The following is a 19,164-nucleotide window of genomic DNA, read 5'->3' on the forward strand; positions in this document are numbered from 1 at the left end:
AGATTGTTTGTGTTTGCAGAGGAGGCAAGGGCTTGGGGTCCTGCTGGGGAGCCCCTGAGTGTCACAGCTGAAGGCTGCTCTTTGGGGAAGGGATCAGAAGTTTGTGGAGAGGAGAGGGCTGGTGCTTCCCGACCCTCCTGCCAGCCACCTAAAGGAGGAGCTGATTTATTTTCCTCCAGACGTGCTGGACAACTGCATAGCAATAGGATAAAGCTGGGCAGAGCCTTTGCCTGCAGGGAGTGGGTGAGCTTCGTGGGGCTGGGGGGTGAGACGGCTCGTCCCCTGGATCCTGACACTCCCTGTCCCTTTGCAGGTGCTACAGCTTTGGCATCGGGCCAAACGCCTGCAGGAGACTGGTTAGGGGGCTGGCTGCCGTGTCCAGGGGCATCGCCGAGTTCCTGGCGGAGGACGAGAGGCTGCAGCCCAAGGTACGGCTGCCCGCTCCCAGGGGAGCACCTTGGCAGGCTCCCGCGATGCTCTGGCTCAGCGAGGGGGAGGCTGTGGTTCACTAGTGGGTCTCGTTCCCCATCCTGGTGCTGCCTTTCCAACTCCCACTCGGCAGCAGGTGGGTGAGCGGGAGGGGATGAAAGAGCATCTTCATCTCCGGCTGTCAGAGGGAGTGGGAGGGTGTGTTTACCCTCTGCGCGGGGATGGGGAGAAGCGATAGCCGCGATACAGCAGCTTTAGCTTCAAAGGTAGCTGCTGCCTCAGACACCGGTGAGGGCAGAGGAACTGGCATCAAAGCAGCCAATTAGTTTTGAAGTCAGGCTCAGCCCTGGCATTGCTCAGATGAGAAGTACCCAGGGTCTGGAGGAGAGGAATATGCTGCAATAGCTTTGCCTATTAAGCCGTCTTGAAAGCAAAGGGGGGAGCCTTTTCCTTTCCACTCTCCCCGTGAAGACTGAGTAAACCGATGTGCCTCAAATACGGTGTAAGAATGGCTCTGTCCCCTGGTGAGGGCACAGTGCCCAGCCCATCATCCGCTGGATGACTAAACCCGGGGAGAAATGGGAGAAAGCTCTGAAGTATCTCTGAAAAGCTGGCCCCTGCGTTCTCAATCTCAAAAGGAGTTCAGCAGTCCACCCCTCTACATGAACCCGGAGCACACAAAAACCTCTCTAAACTAGAACGGCATCAGCATTTCTGATGTAAATTAAAAGCAAAGACAGTGAAGGGAAATATTCTTTTTTTTTTTTTTTTTTTTTACAGAGCTATTAATAAAGAGCTTTGCAGACTGTGCAGCTTGGTGCCTTCAGCAGTCTGAGGCATCAATTAATGGCCCTATAAAACACAGCTTGGTGTCTTCCTGAGCCTGGGAAAAAACAGTGAACAATAGAGAATATTTGAGCTGTTCTGCCTCTAAATCTGGTGTTCTCTTCCCCCGGTGTGCAGAGAAGCTCTTGTAGATGGCTCCCTGGTAGGTTTGTCCGTGAGATGTTCACGGATATTGGTCTTCTCCGCACGTGTAATTGGCAGAGCACTGCTATCTCTGGCAGTGGCTTGTGCCAGCAAGGACCTGTACCAAAACCAGCAGTGCTGTCAGTCGGTGCGTGGGTGCTGGGGCTTGGGGCAGGGCTAGGGCTCGGACAAGTGAGGGTTAACTGCTTTTCCTGGGTGCTGGAGGGGAGCAGGGGATGCTGCCTTGCACTGGAGCAAGATACCTCTGGCCTCAAGCTCCCACCTTGCTGTGAGCTGGAAACAGGCGGTGTGAGATCAGCTCTGTGCTTTATCAGTGTCTGTCTGCTCTGCTGCCCTATAACCGTGCCAAGGGGCTGGGGGTGCCAGGGTGGGTGTCAGAGCAGTCTAAGAGGGAGCAGGCTCCTGTCTAAGGTCAGGAGAGGGAGGAATCGGCTGATGGGTTTGTTTGGGGAAATCTTCCCCTTCCCTGTGAAACATGGCACACACCACGGCCAGTTGCTCTAAAACTTCTCCCCCCTGCTTTCTGCCTCAGATCATCAAGTCGCTGAAGAAGGCAATGGCACCGGTCCTGAGCGACGTGTCCGTGGAGTGGGTCTTTCCTGAGAGCACCGAGGTGTTAGTTTCCCCTGTCAGCACCAGTTGCCTCTTCCCTGGTGACCGCCTGGTCAGCTACGGCATCATCTGCGACACCTCCCTGTACATCTCCAACCCCCGATCTGTGAGTGCATGCTGCGCTGGCTGGGGGGCTGTCCCGGGAGCAGCGCAAGTCAGCGTCTCAGCTCTCTGGGCACAGTCAGGAGACATCCCTTGCTTTTTCACTCTGCCCTCAAGGGAGACGGTGGGTGAGACACTGGGGAGAAATAGGAACTTTGTACGGAGGGTGCTGGAGCACCAGCACTGGCTCCTCCTGGCTGGGAACCAGCTGATGGATGCAGTGGTAGGACCTGTTTCCTCTCTCTGCTTTCTCCCAGGACAAGAGGCGGCGTTACAGCATGATGCATTCCCAGGAGTCGGGCAGCTCTGTTTTCTTTCACTCCCAAGAGGAGGGAGCAGGCGTGGAGAGCTGGAACCACTCCAGAGACTCAGAGGGCTGCTGCCCCGCCGAGCATGCCCCCGACCACTTGGTGGTGGGCAGAGATCCCGGGGGAGAATCAGACACGGACACCGGTCAGATTTTCCTCTGTACAAACATGGGTGTGATGCCCCTGTCTTTCTAATGAAGCTTCTGTCACTTGCTCTGCTGATTTGCTTGTCTGACAAATAAGTCACTTTGGCTGTATCTCTGCAAAGCACCGGAGGGGTTTGCAGGAGGGGTGACAGATCTCCCGAGGCTTGAGCGAGTCAGTTTGGTTTGGATGCTTTACCCAAACCTGTCAGAAAATCAAGGGAAGCCCTGGAGAAGTGGCTTCCCCAGGGATTTTCAAAGCAGCTCTAGCTTTGGCCACATAATTCTTTCCAAGCTTCCCAAGCTGCCCTCCAATGTGCGGAGAAGGAGAAGAACAAGCAAATGGGTAACTCAGCTAGACCATCTCTGTACTGCAAAGCAGTCACTTCCCTGCCAGCCCTCACATTGCTGTTCAAGGTCAGCAGAGGTGGGGGAATGGATCCAAAGCCCTGTCCCTGTCCCCAGGGTGTTCCCCCTCACCATCACAGCTTGGCTGGGCGCTTGTGTCAGCAGCATGTGGCATAAAGCGGTAGATTGCACCCCAGCGCTGGCTGCACCGCCATGGGACAGAGGAATCTCTGTTACTCACAGAATGTTCTTCCCTCGGATTCAGAGAGGAACTGTGCTGCGCATCCCCTCAACCTTGTCAGAAGCGATGAGAAATCACGCCTTTCCAGATGAAATTTTACTCTTGCTCTGACAGGAGAATGTCTGCGCTAATGACATTTCATTAGTAAACCCTTTGTCTTGACTTCTCCAGGGAGGTTTGGGGAAATGCAGTCAGACTTTTTCTGGCTGAAAACTGCTCAGACAAGGCCTCCCCAACCTCCTAGCATCCTCAGGAATTTTGAGTGTAGGCTTTTATTTCCTTTCGTGGTTTCCTTGCTTCACCTAAAACCATGCAGGGCTGAGCACCCACAGGGGTGGCTCCCCACTGCCCACCGTGAGCCAAGGGGGGATGGATGGTGCTGGCTGGTCCTGCTCTAGAGCAGAGCTGATCCTCTCTCCCATCGTGCAGGAACAGACATGAAGGCTTCCTCCAGGAGACGGGCGTACAGCACGACCCAAATCGCTGACCATGAGCCTTGCAAGAAGGTGCCCACAGCCAGTGATCCCGGCACCACTCTGGTGAAAAACCCCCTTCGGAAAACCCACCTGCAAGACTTGCAGCAGGTCAGCCCCGAGCCCTGGCAGGTGGATTTCCAGGTATGTGACCCCCGAGAGGCTTCGCCTGCAGGTGGAGGGCAGTGTGCAGCAGCAGGAAAATCTCAGATGCAGAAGGAAAGAGCCTGGCTCACACTAGGTCTGAGATATATATATATGTGCCTGTGCTTTGTGCTGCAGCACATCACAAACATGTAAGAAACGAGCCAAGCAGGGAGCAGAGCACCATCCTGATATCCCAGAGCCGTTCCTCCCCAGGGGAGCCCAGCTTTTCTTTGCTAAATGCCTCTCCCCTTCCTCTGAGTGGCCTGAACTCCACCTTGCTGCTCGTCTGATCCCCAGGCTGCTGCTTCCTTCTTACTTCCCTCGAGTCTGGCCATGCGACACAAACCCTCCTTAGGGCTGTGGCACATCTGTGCCCTGCAGGGAAAAAGAAATTCCGTGCTGAAGCAGATCCCCCGCTGCTGTAGCCAGAACTACAGCCATATGCAGCGCCAGGCTGGGACATGGACCCATGTGATGATACATCTGCTGGTCTGTGTGATGTCCCCTGCCTGCAGCAGATAGCAGGTGACATTTGGGAAGATTTTCCCACTGCTCTGAGGAAGGGTAGGAATGGTTTTCTCCCATCCTTGGCATCGCCAGGATTCTCAGCTCTGAAATCAGCATCTGCAGGGCTGGGAGGACCAGCAGCGCTTTTGTTCCCATGGAAACTCAGAGCGGGATGTCTGGGGCTTTCGTTCGGTTTCTGATGCAGGTTAGAGATGGGCTGGGTGAAGCTGGGTGAGAGGAGGGGTTGAAGGGGAAGAAGGGTCAGTGCTCTGCAGGGAGGAATGAGACCTCTGCCCGCCGGCTGCAGCAGTGAGGGTGGCGAGCAGCATCGATTGATGAAAGCGGGCAGTGGTAGGTTTTAGGGGTACCAGTGACCTTGCCTGCATTGCAAAGGTCCACAGAGCATCCTCCTGCCCACAGGATGCTCAGCATGAAGGCAGGGGTGGAAACAACTCCTTTCTGGAGGACAGTAAACGGTTAACAGCATGCCTCCTGGTCTTAATTAAATGCAGCCTGGTTTTGCTATCCCTCGTGCTGGGAGGGCTCCCAGTCAAGCTCTCTCAGCTCCCAGTCTGGCTGCCAGGGCTTGACATTTTCAGGGGTGTGAACGTGAGCCCTCGGCTCAGCTCCACACGCGCCGTGCTGGGAAGGAAAGGTCAGCGCTGGCAATCAGCAGCTTAAACCGCCAGCTCTGTTCCTGGCTGGCTTCCTCCGGCTGGGCGGAGAGCTGGGGCCGGAGAAGGAGCAGGTTTTGAATGGAAAGGGTCTGTCAGGGGTTTCAGTGGCTGGCTTGCTTTTAAATATCTCAGTATTAGCTTGGTAAATAGCTCCTGGAGCTGCCTGCCTCCCATTTTAGCTGGTGGTCTCATAGAGTATCAAAAATGAGGTGGTGATGGAGGCCGCGTTCTTGCCTGCCACCCAGAGAAAGCATTTTCCCATCCAGCACTGAGATCCACCACTTCTTACCACCTCTGTCCCGTGCTGGTGCTGTGCTAGGAAGGTAAGAGAGAGCCTGTCGGTTTTAGGGGGATCTTCCCACAGCCCTGGGGATGGGGATGGAAACAGCCAGAGCTCAGTGTCTCAGCTAGCCACAGGGAGGGACATCTGTGCTGGATGTGGCACCCGAGATGCTGGAGGGGGGGATTCATGTCTCCTGAAGGTGGAGAAACAGTCTCACAGAAAAAAAAGATGATAAAAATTCCCTTCTCCCCATCTCCTGCGCCTCTCTCCTTTCGTTACTAAGCAACTGGTCCTTGATCTTCCTGTCTCTCTTCTTTCCTTTGGTTCCCAAGTGAAGTCATTAAAATGTCTGGAGGGATGAAACTCATATTTCACCTCCTGCATGTCTGGGGAAGGAGCCCCTGGGGCTGGGGTCCCTTGGGGACACCCTGCAGGTGTGACGGAGGGCTCTGGCTGGGCACAGGTCCCAGCCGGGGCTGACAGAGCGACCTGCGTGGTTGCACCTCGCGCTGGGGTTGGGCAAGGAGCAGACGGGATGGGACAGGAGGGACAGAGCAGGTCTGTGTCGCCGGCTCCAGCCCCGACGCCTGCTCTGCTCTCAGCCCTTCGCAGCCAGCCCGCATGTCTCTGCCACGAGGATCCGCGGCGTGGGTGCCCGGCGGCCGTCCCTGCTCCACCGGAGCTGCATGTCCTTCTGTCACGACGCCGACGCCCCGCCAGTGCCGGACGGGCTGCAGCAAGCGGCTCCGGGAAGGGGCTTGGGAGCGCTGGATGCCAGCGGGAGCCTGTGGTCTTCCTCGGACAGCCGGAGCCCCGGGGACCTGGGTAACTGGGGAGGGGGAGGCACGGCCAGCCTCATCTGTCTGTGCCGGGGTGTCAGCGGCGTGGCGTCACACCCTGTGCCACCATGCGAAAATTAGGAAGTATTAATTATGGTTTCTTGGTGGCAGCGGGGAATTCAGCTCCCACAGATGTGATTAATTATCTCCCCTCTTTGCAGAGTCTGCCCAGCATCCTTCCTTCACGTTTGAAACGGAGACCTCCTCTGACTGGGAGCCCCAGGACTTCAACCTCAGCGCTGCCGGAGGCTCCCCACACGCCCCCCGGACCCTCTGCAAGGCGGTGGTGAAGGGGCTGAGGAGCAATGAGCCCGTGCAGTGGGAAGTCACCTTTGACATCCACCCTCTCTTCCAAGAGCGGGCGAGCCAGGCGGAGGGCGACACAGACCTGTGGAGTGAGACCTTCCACCACCTGGCAGCCAAGTCGGTCATCCGGGACTTGGAGCAGCTTGCCGAGAGGGAGTGTGAAATCGAGCACGGTAACACGCGGCTCCCACCCGCCTGCGCGCTGGCTGCCGGCAGACCCTGCCCTGCGCCGGGGTGGTCTTTCCACAGCTTCAGCAGCCTCTCCAGTTAGCGCAAGGGCAGGCACTGGGGAAATACTAGGGAACGTCTCACCTAGCTCCCAAATGGCAGCCCCTTCCAGCTGCCAGGCACTTTTCTCCTGCTTCCGTGCCCCAGCTCGTGCTCCTTCGCACTCCTCTGCTTCCCCTGCTGGGTGACACTGAGTCTTTTTAAGGAGTTAGTCACCTGGAGCTGGGAAGTGGCACCAAACTGAGAGGGTCCAAGAGCAGCCACGCATCGCTGCTCTGGGCTGCATGTGTCCCTGGGTCTTGTCAAACTCCTCCATGAGGTGGATCTGTGAATGTAAAATGAGAGCAGAGGAAGCAGTAGGCAGAGTTTAGAGGGATACAGTCCCTGCCGGGCATGGAGCCCAAGCGTGGAAGGTGTGCTGGGAGCTGGGTCCGAGGGATGGATGGAGCCCATGGGGCACGTGGACTCTAACCCTGGTGTCTCGCCCATGGCAGGATCTGGGCGGCGGTACCAGGTCAACGCTGTCCACACCAGCAAGGCGTGCAACGTCATCAGCAAGTACACGGCGTTCATGCCAGTGGACCTGAGCACCAACGCCTACCTGCCCACCGTCGTGGAGTACACCCACACAGGTAACGTGGGGCCGGCGGAGGGATGACGTGTTGTCCTGGGAGGGAGGGTGTCACCTGAGAAGCCTCGCTGCGAGCACACCTTATGAAACCATGGCTCGGTTCAGCACCAGACGCGTATACCCAAGGTCATGGGTGGGCTGACAGCAGGGCTGCCGCTCTTGGTGGCGAGAACCTCTTCCCCTTGGGCCAGCCAAAAGGTCTACTCTTAGGTCTGGAGACCCAGAGATGCCCAAGCTCATCTGTCCATGAGTTCTGTGGGTTTTGTTGCCATCCTGTGTGTGCCAGTCCCTCTCTAACGCTGGCAATTCCCTTCTCTCGTGCCAAGGGGCAGCATCCAAGCAAGGCAGCCAGAGAAGCCTGAGCTCGGGAAACAGAAGGCATCGTGGCTTTTCCCCTGGACATCCTCAGTCAGTTTGTAGCCAGAATGGAGATGACGGATTTTACAGCATGAGTAAGATTCCTTGGGCGTTCGTCTCCTTCCTGGTGTTACAGATCTCAGTGGGTCAGTCTATGAAGGGACATCTCTGGTCTTTTTTTCTTCTGCCTTCCTCCTTGAACACGGTGCTCACCAGATGTGTGTCTGGCTGAGGTCCATCTCCATAAATGGAGAAGAAGCTGCAATTTACTCTGAAAGCCCCAAATCACAGGCAGTGGCTGCTGACAATGCTTGGAAGTTACTTGGCAGCCCTAACACAGATAACATGAGGGATGAAACCGAGTGTAATTAGAGGCAAGGGGATGTGAGACACTTGCTTGTCACCAAATCCTCCACTAATGAAGACGAGTTGGATAGGACTTTGTTTGGCATTGTCAGATCTGCAGCTGAATTAAAACTGCCCCCAATCAGGCTCATTAACCTGATAACACTGTGGAGAGGGAGAGCGGCCACGCCGCACCCGATGTGGTGGCACAACGGCTGTTCGGGCTGGGTGGCATTGCTGATGTGGTTCCTCCGTTGCAGATGCAGAGGAGAGCAGCCTGTCACCCTGCAGCACCTCTTCCTCCTCGGGCTGGGAGCGCTGCGGTCTCCCCGAAGGTAGGGCAAATGGCCGACGGTACTTGCCAGGGCGCAGGTCCATCAAGCCCATGGTTTGGGCTTTTCACCAAATACTTCTGTTGAGTTTTGGGGTTTTTTATCAAACCTGATGACCTAAAATTAGGCTGGTGAGCACAAGACCTGACTCCTTCCTGGCTGCAAAAGAAAGAGCCTGAAGGGGCCTTTGCTGTAGATTTCCCCCAGGTTCTTTTCTGAGAGGTGTGGGAATTTCCTTATTCACATAGGAAAAATGAGGTAGGGGGAGAAGAAGGGTTTTTCTGAAGTCTCAGCAGCAGAACAAGCCAGCCCATGCCCCAGCGTGTACTCTGCTCCCTTTTGCTCTCCTGTAGCACCTCATTTTACCCCCAGCTTCGTGTTTCTTCCTAGGGCCGTTACAGAGCCTATCTACTTCCTCTGCACAAGCCCCAAAATCCATCGAGAGCCTCTTTGCTGCTAGGTAAGGGCCAGCCTTCCTCGGCCTTTAGCAACTGTCTTGCCACCTCTGTGGGTCTGATGCAAACACAAGTGAGGGGGAGAGGAGGGACACCCCAGTGACACCGGCCAGAGCTGGGACTGAGTGTGATGCCAGTGTCTGGGGACCAGCGGTGGTTTTTGGAGAGGAGGGTGGGTGTCAGGAGGGGCACCGAGGTTATGGGCACCTTGCTGTCCTCCCGCAGGCTGACCCTCAGTAAAACCAGGCTGCTGGTTCGAGCTGCCAAAGGGTTCATGAGTAAATCTCCAAGCAGAGGAAGTGAAGCCAGCTCCGAGGGTGACAATGAGAACATCGACTACCTTCCCCTGGTGAGCAGCTCATTCCCAGGTCTTGCCGGGGTTGCGTGGTCACTGCAGGGAAGCAGAGGGGAAGAGGATTCCCCTGGATCCTGCCTCTTGCTGTCTCTGATGGCCATGTCTGATGGTCTGTTCAGAGATGGAGAGTGCTCCATCCGTGCATGCCTTTTTCCTGAGCTTCCCAGAAGCGATTGGTATCTCAGAGCTCCTCTATGTGCCCACCGTTACTTGCAGGCATCTCTGCAGCTGGCCTGTGGTGCCTTTCTGATGAACTCAGCCTTCTGTGATGCCATCAACATCCCCATGGAGAAGCTAAAGTGGACATCTCCCTTTGCCTGCCACCGCCTGGCCCTCAGCCCCTCCAGCTCCTACAGCACCAAGAAGGCCAGTCCTCCTGCGGAGCACAAGAGCCTCAGCTCTGGCCGGCAGCTTCTGGTTCCCGATGGGCACGGGAAGAGTCCCACCACCAGAGACGTTGCTCCGGGTGCGGTGCCGGAGGGACCTGTCAGCCACGTGGAAGACGCTGTCCGCCTGCGCCACTTCTCGGGCAGTGCGGTGGAAAGCATCTCCAAAGCTCTGAAAGCTGAGAAGGAACTCTCCCCACCAGCCATCACCATCCGCCGCTTCTCCTCCCCAGAGAGCACGCCGGCCTCAGCCGAGTGGCAAGCTAACAGCGGCCGGGGTTCGGAGATGGATGGCTCCGAGGTCCAAGCGTTGCTGTTCGACATTGAGCTGCAGCAGCAGACGGAGCCGGAGGGGATGCTGTGGGCCACGGCGGTGGCCCTGGCCTGGCTGGAGCACAGCTCGGCTTCCTACTTCATCGAGTGGGAGCTGGTGGCTGCCAAGGCCAACCTGTGGCTGAGCGACCAGGACTTCCCGGAGGGATACAGCCTGGCCACCGTGAAAGCCGCAGCCCAGCAGCTCTTTGTCCTGCTCCGGCACTGGGATGAAAACCTGGAGTTCAACCTGCTGTGCTACAACCCAAGCAGTGTGTAAAGAGGACGAGGAGAGAGGCTTGGGCAGCTTACCGAGGGCGCAGGAGCAGGGACCCATCCGCAAGGAAACACCTCCAGGGAGCTCAGCTTGTGTGCTGCAGGGGCAGCGCGTGTTTATCAGAGCAAGCCCTGCCCACGGAGGCAGCCGGGCAAAATCCTGTGCTCAGCGGTTGGTATTTTGCCCCAGGAGGTACCTACCAGCTGCCCGCAGCAGGATGCTATTTATTTTTAACCGGTGCAGCACCTCCGGCTACAGCAGTTCCCTCTGTTCCTGGGTTGTTTTTTTTTCTGGTTCCCAGCCCAGTTCCCAGAGCAGGCCCCCTGGTGCCTGCCCCATCCTTGCTTGGCTGCCTCTTCCCAGCCCTGAATCCCTGCCAAGCCCCCGCTGTGGTCCCCCAGCCTCGAGTCGCTGCTCTCCTGAGCCTCCTGCCTGGTTTCTGCCATCTCAGATGTTTTTTGGCGAAGGTGAACGTCTGACAACGTGCTCATCTCATGGACCAAAGGAAATCCGGGCTGGGACTCACCCTCTGAAGAGCAGCCCCACTGTCGTGGCCGGGAGGATGCTGCCTCACCTCAAGCCCAGCGATGCACAGACACGCCAGGCCAGCCGGAGGCTGGGACCAAACGCCATCGCATCCACACGGTGCTGGGCTCCCTCAGCCCCTCTGTGATCCCAGAGGGAGTTTGCGAGACCCCTTGCAGCCACAGCATGCCTTCGGAGCTTCGCAGGCAGGGCAGGGGCGCCCGGCATCGAAAGAAGGGACGGGCTAAGGAAACCAGCCCCTTGCACGTGACACTGGATAGAGACCCCCTGCATCGAAATAATGGGGGAATTTTATTCCCTGCCGAAACACTGACTCCTTCCTTCTCTGCACGAGCCTCCCATGTGCTGATCTCTTGGCTCTGAACTGCAGGGTCCTGCCTTTGAATCCAACAGCTTGAAGGCTTGCTCTTTTAAAGGTGCCTGACTCCCTAAACCCCCCGAGCTGATGGGCTTGTCCCAGGGCCCCTGCAGCATCTATCCTGAGAGCCGCAGCCAGATCTGCCCTTGCCTCAACCCTCCTGAATGAAGAGAGGGAAAAAACTCCCGAACTCCAGGACGACATGGAGCCATCGCTCTCCCCATCTCCGCTTCTTGCATTCATGCTGCTTAAAGCCGAGAGGCGGCCGAACACAAACCGCCTCCCCAGACCCACCACGGGTACCACCACTCCGCGAGAGCCCGGTGGAGTTGTTGTCCGTGATGGGCAGCTTTACACCACGGTGTAGAGCCATCCCTTTGGCAGCTCCGGCACAGCCCAGCGATATCCCGGTGCTTGCCGGGAGCTTCGTTACCCACCGCAGTTCACAGCAGTCTGAGGGCACCAGGACTGCGGCTTCCAAAAGCTGATGGGAAGAAGAGGAGGAGACAGGGAGGAGAAGCTGGGAGAGGACATTTTCCAGCCAAAAGCTCACTTGTCACTAGAAGTCATTGGCTTTACTGGGGGAAAGACAGGTTCCAAGTTTTGGGGGGCTTTTTATTTCTTTCTTTCTTTATTTATTTAATCTTTAGTTTTCTGCCAGAGAAAGGCCCCGGTTCTGTTTGGGCTTAGGCTGGTTTTGTCTGGGGGCTTAGAAAAATCAAAGGGGTTGCAGCTGAACACAGGCAGAGGGGGTTTGGCTGCTGCACCCCGAGGGGGATGGGGACGAGGGGGAGTGTGAGTGTAAGAGCTGAAAACTGTCCAGCTGCAGAGCACTGGGAAACTGGGGAAATGGAATATGGGAAAGGGTGTTTCCTCCTTAGGCAAAGCATCTTTTCTTTGAAACCTTCTCGTGGAGGAAAACGTCCCCTCCATTCCCTAGCAAAGTGTCATGAGCAGGAATCTGTTTTGCACGAAATCTTTTGGGGTTTTTTTTCTGAGCAGAGCTGGTGGAGAGCGGGAGTATTTCAACTCACGAGCAAAACCTACCTCTTGTTTTCTGCCTTTCTTCAGCCCCCTGACCACCACAACTCCCTCTGGTCCCCGTGACTTCACCGGAGCGGGGTTTATTCCCAGGCCACGTGCATGTCAGCCCTCCTGGGGTTACCAGTGAGCTGGTTTCTGATCCCTCGGTTCTCCCAAAAGACTCAGCCTGACTCCCAGCAGCTGCCCAGTGCGCTGTTAATCCAGAGCCGTTGGCAAAACAAGTGTCCGCCCCACTTGAAGGGCTCCTGGAGTCAACTGGTCCCTTGCTCTGCATTTAGGAGCGAGCACGTGGCCTCGGCGCAGCCTCTCCTGCTTCCCCTTGGCTTTCAGGGAAGGAAAAGGGGATGAAATGGGTGAGCCTGTTTCAGAGCCCAACGCTGCTCTCACCGCTGCTCTCACTTCTCCAGCACCAGCCTGTGCCGTGCACACTGCCTGTGCCCAGCTGCCGTGGCTGGCTCAGCATCCGAGGGTGCTCTGGGATGGTCTGTGCTGGGACACGGAGGGGGTGAATCTTCTTAAAGCTGCTGCCTGGGATGCCGGCAGGCCTGGGGACGCCACTCTCTGCCCAGGGAGCTGGGTGCCCTCCTAGTTCTCTCTGCCAACGGGGGAGACATGGGGCTCGCACTGACCCTGCCCGGTGGCCCCCAGGATGGGCTTTCCTGCAGGATCCAACCAGCGGCAGCTCCACGGATCAAGTGCCTACGGTGGGAATCGCACACCGTCGCCTCTGGCGTGGCTGTGATGCCCGTGGAGCCCATCCGAAACCTGTTGCCTTTCGCTCCCTCCCTTGGCATGTAGCAGCCTTGCCGTGTTTCAGCGGGTTTCTGTTTGGTGTCTGCGTGTCCAGGGGAGTGACGGGAGGGATGCCAGTCCCGGGGACTGTGAACATCCCTCTGGTCTCTGCTCTTGGTGTCACTTCTCTGGGGTCCCCAGCATGGCGATGCTCGGCGGTTTGCCGGCCGGGTGCCTCGGCACAGTCGTGTTCTCTGTTGCAGAAGTGTTGTTGTCCCAGTAAATCACAGCCTGCTTGACTGCCTGGTGCGAGTCCTTTGTTTCAAGGTGGGTTTGCTGGGGCTGTGCCTGCCCACTTCCCCGGGGGCATCCCAGCTGGCTGAGGCATCCCGTGGCTGGCCAAAACAACGCCCCCAAAAAACCCCATCCTAATTTATTGCATGAGTTAAGGTCTGGATTTCAGAAGGAAGTAGCTTCCTCCAGGTTCTGGAGAGTTGTATTTTGCAAACCTCAAATTGCACAGTGCTTTGTAAGCTGATGGATCCGGGGTTTTAAAACCCAGGGGCAGTCTAGTTTAATTCTTCCACGAGAATTAAATTTCAGAGAGAAATCCTGCTACCATCTTAGCTCTAATATCAGGGCTTTCAGCAATTTACCCTGTCACCCAGGCTATTGGAAGGATGCTGAAATCCTTCTGCCTCCATCCTACACCTTCCTTAATTAGTGTTGTTATTACAGGTATTAATAAAGCAGCCGTCATGTTTGCCAACCCAAAGCAGGAGGTAGGAGCTATGTTGTCCCTTATTTTCCTCTTGGCAAGAAAGGACCCACTCTGATGCCCTCCTGCTTTTGGTGACCTATGTAAAAAAAAATAAAAAATAAAAAAGATCATTACAAAATAGACAGTTATGGCCCAGTTTGCCCCCTTTGGGCCAGTGCTGTCTGTGCCCGCTGGGGAAGGGTTCTGGGGCAGGGGCTGGTGATTGCTTTCCAGTCCTCTTTCCCTTCCCAAATTCTCTGCCCTGCCCTAGCGAGGTCCATCTCTGCTGCACCCTTTGCAGAGCCGCGTGGCTGGAAAATGCGGCTTCCCCGTCACCTCGCCCCGGGCTGAGCCGAGGGACCCACCGTGTGCTGGAAAAGTGCCCGGCTGCGCCTGCCCGCTGTGCTGCAGCAGCTCTTCATTTATTAGCTGGCCTTAGGTTGGCTAATTGGGCCGCTAATGAGAGCAGAGCTGGCTGCTAGGGGAGGTTGGGAACTGCCATCTCTGGGGACAGAGTGGGTCTCTCCAGGAGAGGGGACAGGTGTTGCTGGCCATGGCACCTCCCGAGGGTCCCCCTCAGCATCCCTCATCACATCCAAGGGGATTTTCACCCCATTAAGTCATTGTCTTAAGGAAGGGCGCTCCGATGCTGTTGCCAGGGTGACCGCAAGTGCCTTATTAAGAGAAATTAGTTTGGAAACAGTTGTCAGCCCTAGCTCTAATAAATAAGTCCCTTTATGCTGGGTAAATAAATATTTGCACGCAGCATCCGTGTGGGGAGGGAGAGGGGCTTTCCAACCCGGGGCAGCGTCACACCGAGATTGACACCAAGGGGCGTTTTGGGGAGAGAACCAGCCAATTTGGGGCATCCTGGTGCAAAATTGCACCCTGGGGCTGCCAGTGCGGGTCCCTGGGGGGTTACGGTGGATGGTGGGACCCTACAGAGATCTCTGCATGTCCCCCCTGCCCCGACATGTGCCACAGTGGAGGCATCTTGGTGCCAAACATCCCTGCCTGCCGAGGCCGCGGCTCTTCTTCCACAGGGGCTCGTTAGCCAGCAGCCAAAGGAGCCCTTCCTTGCTTTGAAGGGTTATGAAACCTGCGGGAGAGGGGGAGGACGGGAGAGCTTAAAAAAGAGCTGTTGTGTGTCCCCCCCCACCGCCCCGCCACCCAGCCATCTCCTGCCGAAAAGGGCTGGCAACCTGCCGGCAGCCATTCAGGCACAGATTGCGCCTCTGCCTCCGTCCGCCCGCCAACCCGCCACCGACGGGCGATGCTGCGGGGTGAAGGACTTTGCTGGAAAATGAGCTTTGTGACAGTGTTTGCTATGCTTTGTGTGCAACCCCCTCTCCGCTGCCGAGGGGAGTGGGGGGCAGAGGCCATGCTGCAGCTGCAGCCCCCCAGGAGCATCCGCACCATGGTCCGGAGCCACGCCGGATGCTTTTTGCTCCTGGTCTCTCCAAAAAGATGCAGCAGAGCAACATCTACCCGCGGTGCTGCAGAGGGAGTCAGCAGCCACCCAAACAAGCCCTCACCCCCAAACCCTGGGCTGGGGAGTTGTCTTATATGAACTACAAAATCGTTTTGCTTTGGGGATGTTTTTCCCTTCGATTTTCCCCATCCCAGGGCCCAGGCACATCAGCGGGGGATGTAGCCGGTTGGTGCCGTGGGCTTCATCGCTCCCGAAATAGAGCTCAGGGGCAGCTTTTGGGTGTCAGAGGCATCTGAGCGAAGTCATGTGGATGTTATGCAAGACTTGATGATAGGTTGTAAACAGCTATTAAAGTGATTGACAGGCCCAGGATGAAGTTTTGAGGGGGGGGGGGGGAAAGAAGGGGAAAGATGAGTAATAATGATTAAAATAATTAGCAAATCGAGACGTTCCATAAATTAGGGGGAAGCTTTGTGAGGACGGAGGAAGGTGCAGTGAAGACATTGCGTTCGAGCGCTCTCCCGAGCAGGGGGGATGGGGGGATGCCGGGGCAGATACTGAGCACATAAAAGTTTGGGAAAGGGCTTTTTTCCAAGCTTCTGGGTGCCGGGAGGGCTTCCAGGAACAGCTAAAAAGCAATTCCAGCTGAAATTTGGCAGATTTGGGGTCACCGAGCACTACTGGTCCCGGCACCCCCAAGACCCAGGGGCTGAGCAGCCTGACGAGAGCAGCTCCGAGTTAATTAGGAGAAACAAGCAGATTACAGGGAAGACAGCTTCTATTTATATATAAATACACCAGTAATCAGCAGCAAAGGGCAAGGGAAATCCAATAGAAATATGTGGCTGCTTAAGAAGCTTTTTCAGCAAAACGTTACACAATCGGTTGCGTTTGCCTGGCTCTATCTCCAAGTCCCAGAAATTAAGGAGAAAAAAAAAAAAAAAAAAGAACGACCCTGAGCAGAAGGAAGAAGGGATTTCCAGAGGCTTCTGCCCATCGGATAAGGGGAAAGGAGGAGTCCAGGGAGCCCCTAAATGCAGCCCCCACGGCTGCAGCCCAGTGCCCGCCGGCAGCTCGCTTTGCACCCAAAATTGGCCAGCTCCATCCTGCCCAGCGCGCTGCAGGGGTAGCATAGAAATACACAGCTATACCTGCGATGCCGTATATAAAAATACACCTATAGCTCTGGCGCGTTCTCGGGGTGCTCACGCCGATGCGGTGCAGCAGACGGCGGCTGCTGTCAGTGGGTGCTGACACGGCGCAGAAATAGCAGCCGGCCGCCCCGTGCTTTCGCACGCCGCCTTCGCCGCCTCCCGCCGCTCTGCTTCACCCTGGCCCCGCTCCTCTGTGCAGGAAAACAGAGGGGTTGAGGGGGGGTTGGAGGGGGGGTGGGGGGGTCCCACTCATGCACTTTGCTGGGCATCACCTTCATGGTGTTTTTCTCAGTGGCAATCAGCCAGCGCTGCCCCTGGGGCTGGGAGCTCTGTAAGCACCTGGGGTCTGAGCCCTCCTGGGTTGGTTTCCCCCCTGTGCTCACACCCAGGGCAGCTGCGCTGAGTTTTTGTGATTTATTTATCCCAAGGGCAAGCCAAAGCCTGGGGCTGAGGGGTGGGGGGCTCTTGGAGGAGGGATGTGTGTGTGCCTGTAGGCAGCCTGGCCCCACCAGCGAGCATAATCCCTGTCCCATGGCTCTGCTTTTGGGGTGGTTGCTGTCCCCCTAGTGCCATTGCCCATGAGGAAGGAAGATGGAAATTTGCTCCCTTGCGCTGCCAGGAGCTGGTGTCACTGCCCGAGGGTCACTGGTAAGTGTTTGGTTTGGCTCTGGGGATGCCTACGGCTTTGCAGTGTTGGTTTCGGGGGCTGTGTTGAAATCAGGAGAGCTGAACCCCCTGTGCAATGGCCTTTTCTGGTTTTCTCTTTTTTTTGTGCCACCTGTGAAGTCACCTTTGCTAGGGGAAGCGTGCCTGGGGCTGGGATGCACACGTGAGCATGAGTCCCGCAAGTGGTGTCCCCTCTGTGCGCAGCCACCTGGGAGGTCCCTTTAATTATTAAAATCCTTACATCTCCTAACACACAGATACTACATTGCAGGTGTTCAAAAAGCGAAGCTAGAGGCCTGTGACCTTCCCCTCCTTCTCTGCTCATTAAATTAGGGGCTTTCTCAGCCTTGTTGTTGTCAACCCTTTCTGTGCACAAGGCAGGAAAGCAAGGGGTGCGGGTAGCACGGTGAGGCTGCGTGTGTTTGTGGGCTGGGAAGGTGTCGGGGTACAGACATACAGTGAGGCGCAGCCCCTGCGAAGTGCAGTCGCCCAGGATGCGGGCTGCATCCCTGGGAAGGAGCGGGCTGGTTGGGGTTGCAAGGACCTGCAGCCCTCTCTTGCCATGTGTTTGTGCAAGCTGATGAGATGAGCGATGCTGAAGCACCACGATGGGTGGGAGCGGTGTGCTTTGGTGGGAGCAGTGTGCTTTGGTGGGTGAAGAGGGGGAGCCTCCCCGTGCAAAACTCCCGGGGGCTTGGCCAAAGGCATCCCTGGGTTGCTGATGTGATGCTGGGTCAAGAGCAGCGCTTATCACTCCTGGGGCGAGGACTAGGAGCCGAAGGCTGATGCTTGCCTGCATGTGCTGCTCTGTGGAGGCTCCCTGGGAGTGGGGGACACTGCTCCCAGCCTGCCCAAGCCCTTCGGCGTCACACCCCCCTTCCTGCTCTGTTAAAACTTTTTAAAACATGGTCTTTCCCTGGGGATACCTCCAGCCCCAGGGCTGGAAGTGGAGGAAAGTGAGCGTTGGATGTGATAGGGCTGGTTGCCTGCTGCTCACCGGCTTTGGGGTTTTGGGGAGCCTTTCTCCTGGGCTTGAGCTGTGGCGGGTTGAATTCTGCCTTTCTTGGGTCTCTCCAGCAGGGATGGCCAAGGGGTTGGGTGGTCACACTGCTGTGGGCCATGCCACCGCACTTGGGGACGGCTCCGGCTGCATGGTGACACCTCTGCAGGACCCATGGGACCCCTCTGTGGGACATGGGCTCAGGCCATGGGTCCCATCCCATAGCACAGCTTTGGGGCTGTGGTCCCTGCTCGCTTTCCTGTCTTCTTGGGGCTGCACACGCTGCTGCAGCTTATGCAGGTGCCAGGAGCCTTGCTGCAGCCGGCAGGCATGGTCACAGGGACAGGCGGCTGCGGGGCCCCCGAGCATCCGTGTGCCCGGGAGCATCCCTGTGCCCACCTGGGTTCTCCCTCCTGCCCACGCCTTCCCTGGATGCATTTTTTCCTGGCATTCAGGGCTGTAGGATGAATGCTTTGGGGTCTGGTGGTTGTTTCTCCTGGCTAGAGCAGGGCTCCGGGCTTCCCAGCCAGGCTATGGATTGAACTGGGAAGGCTGATACAGCTGAAATGGGCTGGTCAGGATCCGTGCTGAACAGTGCTGGTTTGCAGGGGTGATGGGATGGGGGGCAGCTTCTCGACCCCCACAATGGGGCTGGCTTGGGAGGGGGGGGTGTTGGGTCACAGCCCTGACAGCCCAGCCCCCGCCTCCCCTCGCATCCGCTCCCAGTGCACCCAGATGCAAAGTGCTTATTCACGTTAAACCTGTCATCTTGCTGTGCTGCGTGTCCTTCTGAGCTCCCTCCTCGCCCCTGCTTCCCCGGCACCCGTGGCCAATTTGGGCCCGGAGCTGTTGCTATGGAAACCGGTTGAGGATGCTGAGGATGCTGCCAGGGTCTCATCCTGCTCCCAGCATGGGGCAACTCACTTTCTGCCTTTCCTTAACCTGCGGGATGGGGATGGGGCATTGACCTGGGATGCGAGGCTGGGGATTGCCCTGACCGGGAAAATCCCTGGAGGTTAAACCCCGTGTGCAGCTCGGCTTTGCCCCGTGCTACGTGCCACTCGACCTAGTACACTGCGTTTGTTTGCTGTAAGAGTTTTCCCTGCTGTGTATTTGTCCAGGTCAGGTGAAAATAATCCTGGAGCAGATTTCCGAAGGCGCTTCCTCCCAAATAAGCCCTGTCTCCTGCTGTTTTCTGTCCCCCTGGGGATGTTATAGGATGCCATGGCTTGGGAAGGGCTGGGACTGGATTGCCCCTAGCTGGGAGCTGAGCCTTGTCCCAGCTCCACCAGCACCCACTTCCCCTCGCAATGTGGGTGCCCCAGGCATGCGGCATCACCCCATCATCTCACCAGTACCGGGCAGGGTCACCGCTCAGTATTGGCTTCC

The 19,164-nt window shown here is 57.0% G+C and overlaps 1 protein-coding gene across 1 annotated transcript in view; it reads left to right on the plus strand.

Moving 5' to 3' along the window:
- Positions 1-19,163, plus strand: part of VWA5B1 (von Willebrand factor A domain containing 5B1) — a 40,488-nt gene extending 21,325 nt beyond the window's left edge. Inside the window, exons 10-21 of the mRNA XM_080379335.1 lie at positions 314-428; positions 1,952-2,137; positions 2,391-2,586; positions 3,603-3,790; positions 5,863-6,085; positions 6,261-6,578; positions 7,128-7,265; positions 7,591-7,716; positions 8,227-8,301; positions 8,689-8,758; positions 8,979-9,102; positions 9,325-19,163. Of these exons, the coding sequence (XP_080235461.1) occupies positions 314-428; positions 1,952-2,137; positions 2,391-2,586; positions 3,603-3,790; positions 5,863-6,085; positions 6,261-6,578; positions 7,128-7,265; positions 7,591-7,716; positions 8,227-8,301; positions 8,689-8,758; positions 8,979-9,102; positions 9,325-10,086 (2,521 nt within the window). The 3' untranslated portion in view covers positions 10,087-19,163. The remainder of the gene's footprint in view (positions 1-313; positions 429-1,951; positions 2,138-2,390; positions 2,587-3,602; positions 3,791-5,862; positions 6,086-6,260; positions 6,579-7,127; positions 7,266-7,590; positions 7,717-8,226; positions 8,302-8,688; positions 8,759-8,978; positions 9,103-9,324) is intronic.
- Position 19,164: the final 1 nt, after the last annotated feature.

The sequence above is a fragment of the Falco punctatus genome (genome assembly GCF_963210335.1).
Source record: "Falco punctatus genome assembly, chromosome: 3".
In the NCBI taxonomy this organism is placed as follows: domain Eukaryota; kingdom Metazoa; phylum Chordata; class Aves; order Falconiformes; family Falconidae; genus Falco; species Falco punctatus.